At 46.4% G+C, this 16689-nt stretch overlaps 1 protein-coding gene across 1 annotated transcript in view; it reads right to left on the minus strand.

The window, feature by feature from the left end:
* Positions 1-16689, minus strand: part of PTPN11 (protein tyrosine phosphatase non-receptor type 11) — a 79852-nt gene that overhangs the window by 37691 nt on the left and 25472 nt on the right. Inside the window, exons 4-6 of the mRNA XM_066260543.1 lie at positions 15092-15284; positions 13472-13588; positions 12723-12836 (exon numbers count right to left, since the gene is read on the minus strand). Of these exons, the coding sequence (XP_066116640.1) occupies positions 12723-12836; positions 13472-13588; positions 15092-15284 (424 nt within the window). The remainder of the gene's footprint in view (positions 1-12722; positions 12837-13471; positions 13589-15091; positions 15285-16689) is intronic.

Raw genomic sequence — 16689 nt, forward strand, 5'->3', positions numbered from 1 at the left:
CGTTAAAAGGATTGCATAAAGGTTAAAAAAGAACCCCTTTCCCATCTGCTAATTCCATCTTACTTACTATAATATAATGCGATCCCGGCAAAAATCACCTCACACACAAAGGGACACTCAGCCAGAAGCTTCCCCAATCCCACATTAAGTGCCCACTCTCCTCTTCCGCATGGATTTGGGATGTGAACAGCACACACATGGAGAGAGGCCTTTAGACCCTGGAGTCTTCCAGAAAGGCCAGGCACAGAGCCCCTGCGTCCCAGGCACAGTCAGGTGCTAAGTGCCTGGGGCTGGCAGCTGTCACAGATTAATAATGACTAACAGTGCATCTCTCCCTGCAGCTCCTTCCTCAGTGCCCATTAGCCCATTCTCGTCTGTGCCTGGGGCCCAAGTTGCCTGAACACATTTCATTTCCCGCAGTGAAAGGCTGTCATCCATCTAGAGGAGATGGAAAATGAGAGGAACTCAAGAATCTGTGACTCCCAGTGCTCTGCCCTCAGAGGCGCCCCAACAGCTCCGAGATCATCAGCAAGCACCTGCTAGGGGCACTTCCTCCCAGAACCAGGCCAATGGCCGCAAGAGGCAGAAGACTGTCCAACAAGCCCTGCTCCCAGGAAGCTCCATTTCTCACCTGGCTTACCTTCCATAGCCTCCTCCTCACTGGCAGCTGGGGCACCAAAAGCTGGGAAGGCCCTGTCAGGCTGAACATCACTGTATCTCCAGCAATAAGGCTGGGACAGGAGCAAAAAGGACTATGTCAAGTGGGACACAGGCTCAAGACACACTGTCCCCTCCCCCTAGCAATACAGCTTGAGGGTTTGCTGCAAGCGATGAACCCTCAGAAAGGGCCAGAGGTTAGTTCCAGCCACCTAACTGCAAGAGCCAAAGCAGATCTAGAGCCAAAGGGATTGTATCAAACTATTAAACCTTAAAAGGCATCAATCTCGGCCCTGGCCGGTTGGCTCAATGGTAGAGCGTCGGCCTGGCGTGCAGAAGTCCCAGGTTCGATTCCCGGCCAGGGCACACAGGAGAAGCACCCATCTGCTTCTCCACCGCCCCCCCTCTCCTTCCTCTCTGTCTCTCTCTTCCCCTCCCGCAGCGAGGCTCCATTAGAGCAAAGATGGCCCGGGCGCTGGGGATGGCTCCTTGGCCTCTGCCCCAGGCGCTAGAGTGGCTCTGGTCGTGGCAGAGCGACGCCCCGGAGGGGCAGAGCATTGCCCCCTGGTGGGCAGAGCGTCGCCCCTGGTGGGCGTGCCGGGTGGATCCTGGTCGGGCACATGCGGGAGTCTGTCTGACTGTCTATCCCCGTTTCCAGCTTCAGAAAAATACAAAAAAAAAAAAAAAAAAAAAAAGGCAGCAATCCCCTGATCGGTGCTGTACATTTGGACTGCAGATGGGACAGGTATTCGTGTGCAAAACCATCCCTTACCTTTAGGGCCAGTGAGTAGTCCTGCTCCCACCCCTGGATCCTGCCAGCCAGCATGCCAGCATGCCAGCCGCGGAATCCCCAGTCACTGTGAAGACAGAACGAGACCCCCACAGGCTCCCAAAGCCCTGTCTGAAAACCAGTGGGCCTGGCTCTTGACCAGACTGTCATGAACACAAGTGGAGGGACAAGATCAAGGAGAGATGGGCAGGCAACAACAAAATGGCTGAGTCAGGCATCACCAGCCACCATGACAATGGCCCAGTGACCATGTCGCTGGCACTGTTCTGAGCAACAAGCACAAAGTCCTAGGGGGAAAAGCAGAGCCACTGACCATTAAGGCCGGACCAAGCTGCAGTTACTTTACTTTCAAAAACAAAGCAATCAGGTATATACACACGGTGGGGCTGGGAGGGCCCGGAAGCAGGAAACAACGTTAACAAACACTGGTAAGTGTTAGAGCTAGGTGCTGAGGGGAAGGGGGGTTCCTACTATTTTCTCTACTTCCAGGTGTTTGAAAATCCCAATAATGGGTTTTTATACAAAAATTAATAATGCACAAAAATGTGAAAGTTCCTACTAACGCTCCCCCCACAATGGAGAGAAAAGGAGCGGAGAAGGGCTGTTAGACAGATGGCCTCTCCAGTCTGGATGCCCTGAATAATTATGAAGACAGTGGTAACCACCTGCACAGGCTCCAAACCCAGCCCTCTGCTGAGCTGAATGCACTTCTGTTTTCCTTTGGCAGCTGTCTCTATGCAGAGGAACTGCCATTTCTCATTCTGCCCTCTTCACTGCACACTCTGCGGTGTGACCAGCCACTCAGCACAGCCTGTCACCATTTCTCTGCAGTGGTTTGGGGCAGCTTGTCCTGCCCGAGTCCACAACCCCGTCCAGGAACAAAGGGGCAGCTGGAGACTCCATCACCAGAGAAATGCCAACTGATCGAAAACAAAACCGACTCAAGATTTGGTCCCGCTCTGGTGCCTGGTGTAAGCCAAGCCATCGCCTTCTTCCAACAAGGCAGAGTATAAGCAGAAAAGCAAATTAAAAGGCAGAGTCCCTGGAGGAGAACAGGTTGTGACAGAGGAAACAGCAGCAAACAGCACAAAACCAATACGTCAGTAAGTGTGGGATTAAATACGTGGCGTGGAGTTTCTGGAAGGAGCAGGTGAAGGATTGAGTTGGGTGCAATTAAAGGAAGCCATCCAGCAAGTTGGGGAACTTAAGTAAAGGTGGCTAAGAGGCCAGAGTCCGTGAGAAGGCAGGGAGACTGGCCAACAACCTGGACTCTGTGTGTCAACAATGGTGGGAAAAACTTCAGATGGAGAGAAGAAGGGAAGCGATGGGGGACCTTGAGAAACAGGCGGAAGGTCACCATTGGCCAGGTGGAAAGAAGTGCAGTGTGGTAGACTTGCAGTCAGAAGTCCCAAAGTTCACCGTAGCCAACTGTTTGCCAGTCCCTCTCTGGGGACAATTTTCTCACTCCTCCTGGGCTTCAGTTACTTCATCTTCAAAATGAAAATGCTGTATCTCTGGAAGGAAATAGGGAGCCACTGAGGTGTCTGAGCAGAAGAGTGACAGGAGGAAGACTGAGAGCAGATACATATGAAGGGTCAGAGGCAGAGAGGTCGGGTCAGTGAGTGGCTCATGTCTCCCGGGAGACAAGAGCCTGCACCCCAGCAGCAGGCGAGACTCCTGTGTCTGTAGCTGCCCACCTGAGTGGTCCTGCCGATGTGTCAGAGATCCTGGGATGACTCCCTTCCCCACAAGATCAGGGGATGCCAGGAGATGACCTCCCTTGCCCACGATGCAGCACCAGTACTTTCCTTCCCTCCTCTAAGCCCAGCAAAATCAACAGAGTGTGGTGAACGGCAAGGGATGGAAGAAAACAGAAAGATGAGTAAGGGACGCTCTGACAGTCTAGCCTTACAGGGCCAAAGAATAAACAGCACAACTACCACCAGAGACAGAGAAGTAAAGGGGGATATTTGGTTTGAAGGGGAAATAACAGGTTCCGTTCTGCATGCCCGAGTTTGAGGAGATACGACAGCCAAGAAGAAATGTAGAAGGCACAACTCAAAAGGCAAAACCAGAACTAGAAGCAATATAAACATAGGTAGGGGTACTCAGAACAAGATGAGAATGGACATGCTCCAAAGAAACGTGCATTTAAAGCAAGATGAGCAGAGGCCCAGATCATACCTTGGAGAACCAACAGAGCTCACCGGTTGAGAGAAAAAAAGGCAACGAACAGCCAGAGGAGCACAAGGGAGGGGAAGAAAACATAAAGCAGGCAGGTGCTGCGCTGATCAGAGTAACCAGGAGAACTAGGGACGAGAAGCTGGACAGCTGTCCCAGGAGCAGCCCCAGGAAAGAGGCTAGAGAAAAGACAGCTTGTATCACAGTAAGAAAGCTGCTGGTGTCTCCTAAAAGAGTTATTTCAGTAACTTGAGAGAAGTCACATTCCAAGGTTAAAGAAAGAAGGCGCTAACAAGAAACGGAGGGCACAGCACAGGCCCGCTGACAAGGAAGACGGGACAACAGCAGACACAGAGAGGAGCAAGGTCGTTCAGAGGCAAAGGGAAAAGGCGAGGCAGAGATGCAAAAGCACCTCTGCTTCTTCAATCCTCTGCAAAGATGTCAAGAAAAGCCAGCCAAAAACATAATAATTCTAAAGACAAAAAGCATGACACCGGAGGGGCAGAGAACAAGAGGAGAGACGGAGAGAGAATCAGTCCAAAGGAAACAGAGGCATTTCTCCAGAATGAAGCTTTGGGAATGAAACCTCTAACCACTGCAGCGCTCTGCCCACAGGAAGATAACAGCCGTTCTCTTAGCTCCTGGGAGCCCAGGCCTCCATGGAAAATCGTGGTTACAGCACACGCCCGCCATCCCGGAGCACGTTTAAGCCCAAGGCTGGAGGCTGGCTGGGGACTGCTGTTCAATGTGGCACTGCTTAGTCACTAAGAGGAAGATTTCCACTAAAGATCACCGGAAAGAATTATTATTCTAGACACAGCTTTGGGGTGCAGTTAAAGTCTTGTTTCCATAAAACCTAAGCAACTCGAAGTAGAATTTATAGTTCCCCTGAGCAGGATGTAATCCCTTTAAAGAATCAAACTGGACTGTGGGCTGGAAGGAAGACAGGCACGTGCTCCGCCTGGAGCCCCGTGGCTGGCAGAGCCGGGACATCCGCAGAGCTGCCATGCAGGGACTGAACTGCCCCTGTGAGTGGCAAACAGCAGCAAACACCTTCAGACCCCAACAGAGGATGGCTTGATAACAAAAGAAGGCTAGGCTTTAAACAAAAATCAAATTACCAAGGAAAACAAGCTTTAAAGTGCTAGGGAAAAAATAACCCAGTTAATAAATGGTTTTTTTGGGGTTTTTTTGTTTTGTTTTTTCTACTGAAGCTGGAAACGGGGAGAGACAGTCAGACAGACTCCCGCATGTGCCTGCCCCACCGGGATCCACCCGGCACGCCCACCAGAGGCGAAGCTCTGCCCACCAGGGGGTGATGCTCTGCCCCTCCGGGGCGTCGCTCTGTTGCGACCAGAGCCACTCTAGCACCTGGGCAGAGGCCAAGGAGCCATCCCCAGCGCCCGGGCCATCTTTGCTCCAATGGAGCCTCGGCTGCGGGAGGGGAAGAGAGAGACAGAGAGGAAGGAGAGGGGGAGGGGTGGAGAAGCAGATGGGCGCTTCTCCTGTGTGCCCTGGCCGGGAATCAAACCCGGGACTTCTGCACGCCAGGCCGACGCTCTACCACTGAGCCAACCGGCCAGGGCCACCAGTTAATAAATGTTGTGTGGGGTTTGCATATGTGTGTGTTATATTCATTTTGTCTTTTTAATCAGAAACAAAAGGTTTGAAACTAAAAGCTTTCTGAGATTCACCATTGAAACCCTGAATTACTATAGATCCTCTAGGGCTAGCAGGTCCAGGGTTCTCCAAGGCTACAATGGGCAGTCACAAGCCCCAAACAGTGGTTCCAAATAAAAATAAACTGTATAGGAGTGAAGAGGAGTATGTCAAAGCAGAGCCTGGAACATTCCCCCACACATTTTAAGCATCAGAAAGCTGTTTTTTTGAAATATACACAAATGGTCTGACTTCAGTACAGCTCTCACCATTAAAAGCAGCTCAGAGTCAACACAACACAAATACCTATTTTGTGCCTCTGTGTGCCAGACTTTTTGCCAGATACAGGTACTACGGAAAACAAAGCAGGACCCCCTGGCTTTGTGGGGTCCCCTCCAACTGCTCCAGGCTATTTTCTTAGATGATATGCACACCGCAGACATAAAATCACAGAATCAAAGTGTGTCTCTCTTTATTTGTTCACCATTGGTTTCGTTTGAGCAAAACCTCTTTTTATTCCAACAGACCTAGTAGTGTTATCTGTTTCTATGAACTCGCAGTACAAAAGACAAACATTAAACCAATAACCACCCAAGTTATTCATGAATTCCAAGGATGGAAAGGAATGGATTTGCCGCTATGTGCACACGTAACAGGAAGAACTAACCCAGGCACGGGGACAGGGATCAAGGAAGGTTTCCCTGAGAAAACGCCCCTGAGTCTAGGAACTGAAGTATGCAGAGAAGCGAGGAAGGAAGACTATTCTAGTACAATCTTGCCTGCAACACCACAGAATTAGCTGGAGAATCATATTCCAGTTAGATGTCTACTAGGCAGTTCAACCTTTAATGTGTCCAAAAAGAAAGTTGATCACCTGTCCCCAAACCGGTTCCTCCTAGCCTTCCCCATCTAAGCAACTGGTCACTCTATCCGACGAATTGCTCAAGCCACAAACTCTCACCTTATCTTTGCCTCAGTTCTGTCTTACCGTACAATCTGTCAACACTGCTTTCAAATACTGACAATTCTACCTTCGAAATATCTCGAGGACCCAACTACCTCTATCCACCGCTGCTGCTACTCTGCTCCAAGCCACTGTCATTCCTCTGCTCAAGCTGTTGCCATCTGCGCCGGCCTGGTTCCCTTCTTCTATCTCCCCCTTACAGGCTGTCCTCCACTCAGCAGATCAACACTCTCTGGAGACTCTCCACCTTCTCCAAGTAAAAGCCAATGGCCCCACATGAACCCTGAGTGGCCTGTGTGACCTGACCACACCCCTGCAGCCGCTCCTCTCTGCTTCCCGGCTGCCCACGCCTCTCTGACTGTACCGGTCTGTTTGCTGATCGTGCCATGTATTAAGGGCATTCCCACTTCAGGGCCTTTGCACTTGCTGTCCCCTCTGCCTAGAAGGCTCTTCCTGAGGTCATCGGCATGGCTTGCTCCTTGTTTCCTTCAGGTCTCTGTTCAAATGCCACCATGTGACAGAGACCTGTATGAAATGGCTACTATCTCCATCAGCAGCTCATCCCTTTGTCTTGCCCCACTTAATTTTCTCCACAGCACTTACTGGCATCTCATGTACTGAATATTTACCTGTGTCTTTGTTTATTGTCTCTCTCAGCTGACCATAAGCTCCAGGACAGACTCTGATTTGTACTCTGATACATTGCCAGAGCCTAGAACAGAGATTCCAGCATGCAGTCTGTGTTTGACAAATATTTGCTGAACGAATGGAAGGAATAAATCACTGCCACCACCAGTGTCTTCTGTGTGTGGTGGATAGTTTTGGGACATTTGCCCAACTCCCTACAATCCTCATCTCTGAGAACTATTTTTCCCCAAACAGGGTGGTCCATGCAGACATATCTGTTCTATGTGATCATGACATTGGCACGGCTCCTAGGACCAAAAATGGATGGTATCTGAGCCAATGAGAATTTCTGAGGCTTTGGTATGAAGACAGAAAGTTACCAGTTACTGTATCTGAAAGGGGCGAGAGGTAAGCTTCGTAGTCAAGAAGCAGAGAAATGTGCTGAAGGAAAAGGATAAAATTAGCATGTGGAGAGCAGGGAGACTAGAAGGAGAGAGGGCGGCAAGATAGAGAAGGAGGGCTGGGGGGTCAAAGGGCTGTCGATGGCAAAATTTCCATCTTCAACTGGGGTCCTGCAGTCAGATGCTGTGTCCAGACTCTGCCCACGTGCCCCCTGGCAGCTCAGGCGCAGAGGGCTCCAGAGGGAGAAACAGGCCTGGAAAGGGGGCAGACCCCTGTGACGCCGCCACATGATACATGGTACCGCTCACCCTGCTGCACAGGGGCTGAGTGCAGGTTTCAGGTGACCTGCACGTCACAGGCACAGGGTTACAGGGTCATAGCTCGCCTTCACTCCTTTAGTGTCAATCTCGTTTTACCAGAACTCCCCTTCAACAAGCCTAGAAATATTATCTACCTCTTTTTATTTATTTATTTATTTATTCATTTTAGAGAGGAGAGGGAGAGACCAAGAGAGAGAAAGAGAGAGAGAGAGAGAGAGAGAGAGGAGAGACAGAGAGAGAGAGAAGGGGGGGAGAAGCTGGAAGCATCAACTCCCATATGTGCCTTGACCAGGCAAGCCCAGGGTTTCGAACCGGCGACCTCAGCATTTCCAGGTCGACGCTTTATCCACTGCGCCACCACAGGTCAGGCCTATTATCTATCTCTTTACATTCGCAAGAGGAGATATGCGGGAGACACAAGAGGTTTACACATATCAGAAATGGGCAATCTCGGCCTGACCTGTAGTGGCGCAGTGGATAAAGCGTCGACCTGGAAATGCTGAGGTCGCCGGTTCGAAACCCTGGATGCTTCCAGCTCCTCCCCCCTTCTCTCTCTCCTTCTCTCTCTCTCTCTCTCTCTCTCTCTGTCTCTCTCTCTCCTCTCTAAAATGAATAAATAAAATTGAAAAAAAATTAAAAAAAAAAAGAATTGGGCAATCTCTAGAAAAATCGAAGACTTGGGTTTACAATGTCTTGCTCATACAACATATCCTGGAAGAAAAGCATCAACCTGCATTAATCCCAGGAGCAAAGGAGAAAAGACCCAGAGCTTCACAAGAGACTGTATTTTAAGTGAAAACAATTGTTTAAGTCCCTTTGGGGAAACATACCTGAAGGACACGTAGGGTGTTACAGACAGACAACCAGGAGTTGGGCACACAGACAAACAAAACAGAGCTGTCAGAGTTAAACTGCCAATGACACTGCAATTTAGAGCTCTGCTTCACTTTAAAAACCATCAGAACACACAGTAAGAAGGACCTGATCCCAAATGTGTCGCCTCCTGGGAGCCAACTAAGGACAGTCACTAAAATAACAATGACTTGCTGCTGCAGATCAAACTCCGGTTTCAGAGGATTTAGGTTATAATGAGTCTCTGCTCCCACCTATCTAATATAATGGTTTGTCCAGTTCTCAGGCTTATTCCCCTGGCCCCAACCATAAAGGGCAATTTTTTTTTTAATTGACTGGGTCTGAGAAGCAGGTACAAGAGAGATCTGGAGAGCAGGTCATTAGCTCTTTAGATCTGGCTTCCATTTAAATGAAACGTTATTGCCCTGATTTTAGTGCAAGACGATTTATCTCCTCCGCCTGACCTCTACAGAGAACCTGTATAGACATGATGTTGTTTTTATTCATTTTCCCCCAAAAGCCAATTCAGGCCCCCTAGCCTTTTGTTGTTAATAATGTAGAAAAGACGACTTGACTCTGAGACGTTACAGAGTGAACCCACCTGGCCAGCATTTCCAGTCAGACTTCTTTACCATGGCCAGGAGGTCCCCAAGCTGGGACCTCCTTCTAAGTTCTTATCTTGAAGCCACCAAAAGAAACGTGAAAAACACCCCTTCTGCCACAAGCTGCTTGAGCAGATTTGACTTTGTGTCCCTAGGCACTGCTCTGAGTGAAGTTAGTGTTAAAGAAGGCAGCCCTGGGCCCTGGCCGGTTGGCTCAGCGGTAGAGCGTCAGCCTGGCGTGCGGGGGACCCGGGTTCGATTCCCGGCCAGGGCACATAAAGCGCCCATTTGCTTCTCCACCCCTCCCCCCTCCTTCCTCTCTGTCTCTCTCTTCCCCTCCCGCAGCCGAGGCTAGCAAAGATGGCTCCTTGGCCTCTGCCCCAGGCGCTGGAGTGGCTCTGGTCGCGGCAGGGCGTCACCCCTGGTGGGCGTGCCAGGTGGATCCCAGCCGGGCGCATGCGGGAGTCTGTCTGACTGTCTCTCCCCGTTTCCAGCTTCAGAAAAATACAAAAAAAAAAGGCAGCCCTGGACCAGATACTCACCTTACATGTGGTAATTTTTTTAAAATTCAGTGGTCTATACAAATGATCACCTCAGCTACCATTTTAAAAGAGCATACAGTAATAAAATGGATCTATATTACAAAATAGCTCACTATATCTTTTCTGGTTTTGGTTTTGTTTTTTATTTCTTATACTCACCAAAACGGTTTAACATTTTTCAATTTTTATTAAAACAGTATGTTAGACTTTAAATATGCTACCCCAAATCATGTATGCTATATAATAAAAGTGAAAGATGAGTAACAACCATCATTTTTTCAACATGAAACAATTAAAAAAATGTTGGTATTAACAAATGTCAGTAAAAATAGGAAAAGATGGCCCTGGCCGGTTGGCTCAGCGGTAGAGCGTCGGCCTAGCGTGCGGAGGACCCGGGTTCGATTCCCGGCCAGGGCACACAGGAGAAGCGCCCATTTGCTTCTCCACCCCTCCGCCGCGCTTTCCTCTCTGTCTCTCTCTTCCCCTCCCGCAGCCAAGGCTCCATTGGAGCACTGGGGATGGCTCTGTGGCCTCTGCCCCAGGCGCTAGAGTGGCTCTGGTCGCAACATGGCGACGCCCAGGATGGGCAGAGCATCGCCCCCTGGTGGGCAGAGCGTCGCCCCTGGTGGGCGTGCCGGGTGGATCCCGGTCGGGCGCATGCGGGAGTCTGTCTGACTGTCTCTCCCTGTTTCCAGCTTCAGAAAAATGGAAAAAAAAAAAAAAAAAATAGGAAAAGATGTATGCACAAGCTATATTCATTGTGTCCTATTTGTAATATATCTGGAAACTATCCAAATGCCCACCAACAGGCTGAATAAATAACAGTCCATCCACAAAATGAAAAACTCCGTAAGAGAAATGAATGAAGACTAGTTCTATCTAGATCAGGGGTCTCAAACTCAACTCAGCATGTGGGCCGCAGAGCAAGACCACAGCCGATCGGCGGGCCGCACTAGGTCTACAAAAGGCAACTGTTACGCAACACTTTTCTCACTGCAGCTGAAAACAAAAAAAAATCAGTACAACAAGCACAATCGTACATGCAGTTTACTCAGTGTCACAAAACAACCAGAAACTGTAGTTCGCATCACAACTGCTGTTAACTAAGCTAATATCTAGCTAGGATGCTAGAGAAATGAAAAATACAAGTAGGCCCCTAGGCTTACTTAATTTTATCCAAAATATTTTGAACTTCGTGGATTAGTCTGCGGGCCGCACAAAATTGTTCGACGGGCGGGCCGCGAGTTTGAGACCCCTGATCTAGATACTACTATGGAGGAACCTCCAGGATATTGAAAAAAGCAAAGTTGAAGAAAAGTGTGTAAAGTTATATACTACTATTTATACATGAAAGAGTAGAATATAAAAACAGATATATATTTGTGTATACAGTATTTTTAAAATGTAAACTACAACTTTTTTTTTTTTAATTTTTTTTTTTTAATTTTATTTATTCATTTTTAGAGAGGAGAGAGAGCGAGGGAGAGAGACAGAGAGAGAGAAGGGGGGAGGAGCTGGAAGCATCAACTCCCATATGTGCCTTGACCAGGCAAGCCCAGGGTTTCAAACCGGTGACCTCAGCATTTCCAGGTTGACACTTTATCCACTGTGCCACCACAGGTCAGGCTAAACTACAACTTTTTAAAAAAATGTCTATACATATAGGGAGGAAAAGACAGGAATAGAAGGTAGACTTCTTTGAATATACTTATATTTTTATTTTTTGTGGCAGAGACAGAAAGAGTCAGAGAGAGGGACAGACAGGGACAGACAGACAGAAAGGGAGAGAGATGAGAAACATCAATTCTTTGTTCTGGTTCCTTAGTTGTTCATTGATTGGTTTCTCATATGTGCCTTGACCGGGGGGCTACAGCAGACCAAGTAACCCCTTGCTCGAGCCAGTGACCTTAGGTTCAAGCTGGTGAGCCTTACTCAAACCAGATGAGCCTGTGCTCAAGCTGGCAACCTTGGGGTCTCGAACCTGGGTCCTCCACGTCCTAGTCCAACGCTCTATCCACTGCGCCACCGCCTGGTCAGGTTGAATATATTTTTTAGATTTGATTCCATCACTGTCTTCTCTCTCTCAACTGGAACTTTCAAGACAGAAACCGTTTGTCTTGTCTGCCATGGGATCCTCGGTGACTAACCCACTGCCTGATATAAAAGAATAAACCTGAGTTCAAGCCTCTTTTCAGCAATGTCGAGCAGGGACTGTGAGTGTTCTGTTCTGTACCCAGCCCCACCGCCATGATTCAATTAGTATCTGTGGGAAGACAATTTACTTAAAATTGTCTGTAAAATTTAATTTAAGTAAAATTTAATTTACTTAAATTTCATCTGTAAAACTGAAATAATATCTCAACAAGGCGATATGATACACTATGCCTAAAATGGCCTTATTTGACCATTCATTCATCCATTCATTCCACAAATACTTATAAATTCTAAAGTCCTACAAAAATATGGAATGACAGACCATTTATGGAGTGTCGGCTGTGTGCCTAGCACTGTGACACATGCTAAGGATAACTACAAAGGTAAATATGGCACAATCCTTGTTTTTGAGAACGTTTTTTATCAAATGGATAAAACGTGAGAAGACGAGATACTAATATGAGCTGGTAAGTGACACACCAGAGAACAGCAGGAATACTGCATATTCCCACTGGGGAACATTCTTCTACTTAAGTTGGTTTTAGGGAAGAAATTGGTTCACTTCCCAATATTACAAATGTCAACACCCAAACTATAGCCAATAGGAGGTATTTCTTTTACTTATTCACTGAAAAAAGGCTCTAGATTCTTTCTGAAGACCCCAGCCAATGCGGGACATCTTCCAAAGGAACTGGATCTTTTTGTTTGCCTCAGTTTCTGTCAGCAAATTGAAAGAGCCAAATGGAGCCACTGGCTCACCCATTTCATATTAACTGCCAACTCCCTTCCCCAGAACACAATGCCCCTCTATTTCAAAGGGCCCTCGGCAACTTGCTCCATGTAAATCAATGGCCGAATTAGGATACAGTATCAAGTCTTTCAGATCCAAATGCAAACACAAGACCAACTTCTCATCTATTAAAAAATAGGCCTTAATAACGTCTATAAAAATAATTTAAAAAAAGAACTTACCTCAAATTCTTCCCAAAAGCCTTGTTTGACTTTATCTGTGGTCTCAGCTAATTTGCTCAGTTCTCGAACCCGGCTCTCAATCTCGGCGGCATTGATCCGAGTTGTGTTGAGGGGCTAACCAAATTCAGCCATTGGCGAGAAATAAAGAAGGTATTACAGAAAAAAAAGTGTTAATGCAAAAAAACAACAAAGAGGACATCTATTTTGGTCTTCATGAAGGCAAAGGACAGGAAGTTCACAGGACATAGTCATTCTCAATAAACATTTTAAAATACAGTTTCACTTTCTTTTCTGTTCTGTCAAAAAAATTTCTCCAATCTCTACACACTCTTTGCTGTTATAAATTACATCTTTTTTTTCTTTATAAGTTGATCAAAATATTAGAGATAATATAATTTACCACTAAGTGATAAGAGTGAAGTCTGACATAGCAATAACTCCAAAATGAGTAAGTATGATCACCAAAGGCGCACCTACAATGAAAACTTGCTTTAGGAAGTCTGAAGGCCTTTTAGAGAGTCATGGAAATGATATGACATCTGGAATTTGTTCCCAAATACCACAGGAGACGGGCAGTGAGTGGAGTAATAAACACAGTTAGATCTGACAGGTGATCATAACTGAAGCTGGGTGACGGGTACACAGAGGTCCATGATGTCAGTCCTACTCCTGTATATTTGGAATACCCTATACTGGGGGGTTTTTCAACTCTATAAGGATATGGAGCTTTAGCTTTCTAACACACTCACCTGCTTGAGTTGCAGAACTGTGCCCAATGTTTCCACCATGGGATTCTTCTTGTAATGCTCCACGAGATCTGTCAAAGAGTCGAACCGTTCTCCTCCACCGACATCATATTTCAGTTCCTTTCAATACACAAAAAATTATGTTTATGTTAAATTATGTTTTCCCAGCTGAAGAGCAGGGACAAACTCCGCCTACCCTGCCCCACCCCCGACACCCAGTAATGGAAGGATGGAACAGCTGTGATCATACCAAGGAGAGGACGCGGTAAGGATGGTGAGAACAGAATGGCTGCCCCAGAGTTCATTGTGAGGCATGAGACTCAAGAGCAAGTATCTAACACCAACTAGGCCACAAGCAAGTTTCTCATTCATAAGTTAACTAGTTTTTAAAAAATGAAAAACAGTATTTTTCATTCTCTACTTATATTGTAGGCTACACAATACATAAGGCGCTGAATAGAAGGTAAGTAACTCTCTGAAACACACCGAGTTCCAAGGCCAGCGAGGCAGTGCAGAAGCCCAATATGCATGTCTTACTTTCATCTACTAGTGAAAATTATAAACAGAGACCAGAAAACTTTTTCTAACAAGGAGAACAGAATAGGCTATTTAAGGGAAACAACAGGAAAACAGTTGGACTCAGAAAAACATAAAGCACTAGAAATAATATATATGAAGATATGTGGGCACGATCTTCTTTTTGACAATACAAAGAGTTTAATGATCTGTGCTAGAACACAGATAAACCTTGAAAAGGTTATGCTAAGTAAAAGAAGCCAGACACACAAGGCCAGATTTTATACAATTCTATCTATATGAAGTATCTAAAACAGACAAATCCATAGAAACAAAAAGTAGATTGGTGGCTGCCAAGAGTTGGGGTGGGTGGGGTGGGGAGGGGAATGGGATGTAAGTGGTAATGAACACAGGGTTTCTTTCTGTGGTGATGAAATGTTCTGAAATTAGATAGTATTGGAGGTTGTATAATCCGTGAATATACTAAAAACCATTAAATTGTCCACTCTTAAAGTGTAAATTGAATGGTGTGTGGATGACATCTCAATAGGGATTTTTTTTTAATTTAATTTAAAAACTAAAGCAATAGTGAATAGACAGTTTCTATTCAGGAAACTATGCCAAAACAGCGTGTGATGTAGTTGACCAAGAATCAATGTCCTTGGTCCCATCACCACATTAAAAGTAGGAAATAGTGAGTTCAAGTCTCCCATGCTTAATGGAGGAACTCTGTGTGATATGAAGGCACATGCAGTCACAGGCTAGACTGGGCCAATCGTAAGGCAGAACTGAGACCATTATTACTTCAGAGACAGAGACTGATGCCAATACCAACTACAATCAATCAGAAACTCAATTAGGCTAGATACTGAAGGGCAGAAGGGGATGCAGAGGCATGACTTGATCTGCCAGAGAGACTAGAAATAAATAATTTAATAAAATTCTGAAATGGTGAAACGATTAGAATTAATAAAAGTATAGAAGCCCTTGGCTAAGTGGGCAAAGAACATCTGAGGTTGGAAGTAGTAATGGCGTCTTGTCTTCTCCAAGCAGAAAAGTCACCCAAAGATGACATTTTGCCAGACCCAGGGCCAAGTGAGGCTTTACCTGACAGCGGATCATAACATGGGTCACTTTGGACTTGCCGTCGTTGCTCTCCCCCTTGTCGTCACCAGTGCGGACGGACAGGACAAAGTCCCCGGGGTGACTCTGGCTCTCTCGCACCAGAAAGCTACCATGTTTTCCCTTCTCAGTGAGTAACTTCTCTGCTTCTTTCCCAGAGAGGTGCCCATGAAACCACCTAAATTTTGAAAAGAAAAAATAAATTGAATTTTGCCACGGGATCACAATACCCTTTCCCAGAACCACCATATTTAGTCAGCTCTCCTGAACACGATTAAAAAACAAACACACGCCTCTAAGAGATGGAGCGATAGCACGTCAGAATTTGCCGCCCAGGCAGGCAGGAGGCATGACAAAGGTGTCAAGAATGACAATTAAACTTCTAAAATGCTCCCCCAGTCGCCTGGGAACAAATGTCCTCAATCTTTCCTATTTTCTTTTCCATCTCCTGCCTTTTAAAAATATAATTTGTCAGTTCTCCATGCCCAACATTAAGAGGACCAACTATTTCATCATAGCCATTTAATGAAATTACCACAGAAAGTTATGGTAGAGACAGAGCATGATGTAAGTGTTTGCCCTTGCTCTTGCAGGCGAACAGTATGCAAAAACAGATCTTCATTATAAATCAATTCAAGCATTTCAAGTGTTTCCATATTTCCAACCTATACATAGACAGCCTCCAAGTTTGCCTTCAACATCTTTGGGCTGTAATGTTGGGTTATCATTTCAAATTTTAATGCCTATCAAACTTACAATAGAGCTGAGGGATTTTGCTAAAAATGTGAATTCCCATTGCTTACAACCAGAGATACCAATAGACCACTGAATGGGGCCCAGCAATCTGCATTTGTAACCAGCAGGCCAGAGTCCTGACATAGGCCAGAGTCCTGACATAGGCCATCAAGGACAGACTTTGTGATACATACTATAGGAAAAGCTTAACAGACTCATGCTGCTAAGGTGGCTTTTCCCTCTGGATCTGGTAAGAAAACAAGCACTCTCATGGCAGATGATGCTAATGGCTCATCACTAAAAGAATATGCGTTGAGTTATTTTTCATCCGCCCTCAACTGAACAGAGTAAAATGTAGAAATAAACCACACAGCGCTGGCAGGCAGCCTTTTGCTCGAAGGTAGAGAGGCAGGTGGAGAAACAAATTATCAGCCTATAATAGCATTGACTCAGATGTGCAAGTTGAAGAGAACTACCTGAGCAGACACAAACCTAATTAAGAGACCTTGAATTTGTACTGAGTCAGAGGAGACTGGGAATGCGGAAAAGCCATAAAATCAATACAAATTAAGTCAAGTCCCAGCTTACATCAGCTGAGTTCCAACACAGCGATTGGGGGGGGGGGGGGCGAGGGAGAGTTCTGAAATAATACGATCCCCGCAATACAAGGTCATCCTCACACATTTGTGGACCTGATGGAAATAAGCTGCTGAAACATCAGACCCTTGGGGTTCTCGGCCTTTCCACTTCTGAGCTTAAACTGACATCTGTTGGTGGCACTGCGGAATAACTGGTCAGGAGCTGCTCCCCAGAACAGCTGCGACTTTGCTGTCGCCGTTATCATTTGT

This window comes from Saccopteryx bilineata, chromosome 2, assembly GCF_036850765.1.
Source record: "Saccopteryx bilineata isolate mSacBil1 chromosome 2, mSacBil1_pri_phased_curated, whole genome shotgun sequence".
NCBI lineage: Eukaryota > Metazoa > Chordata > Mammalia > Chiroptera > Emballonuridae > Saccopteryx > Saccopteryx bilineata.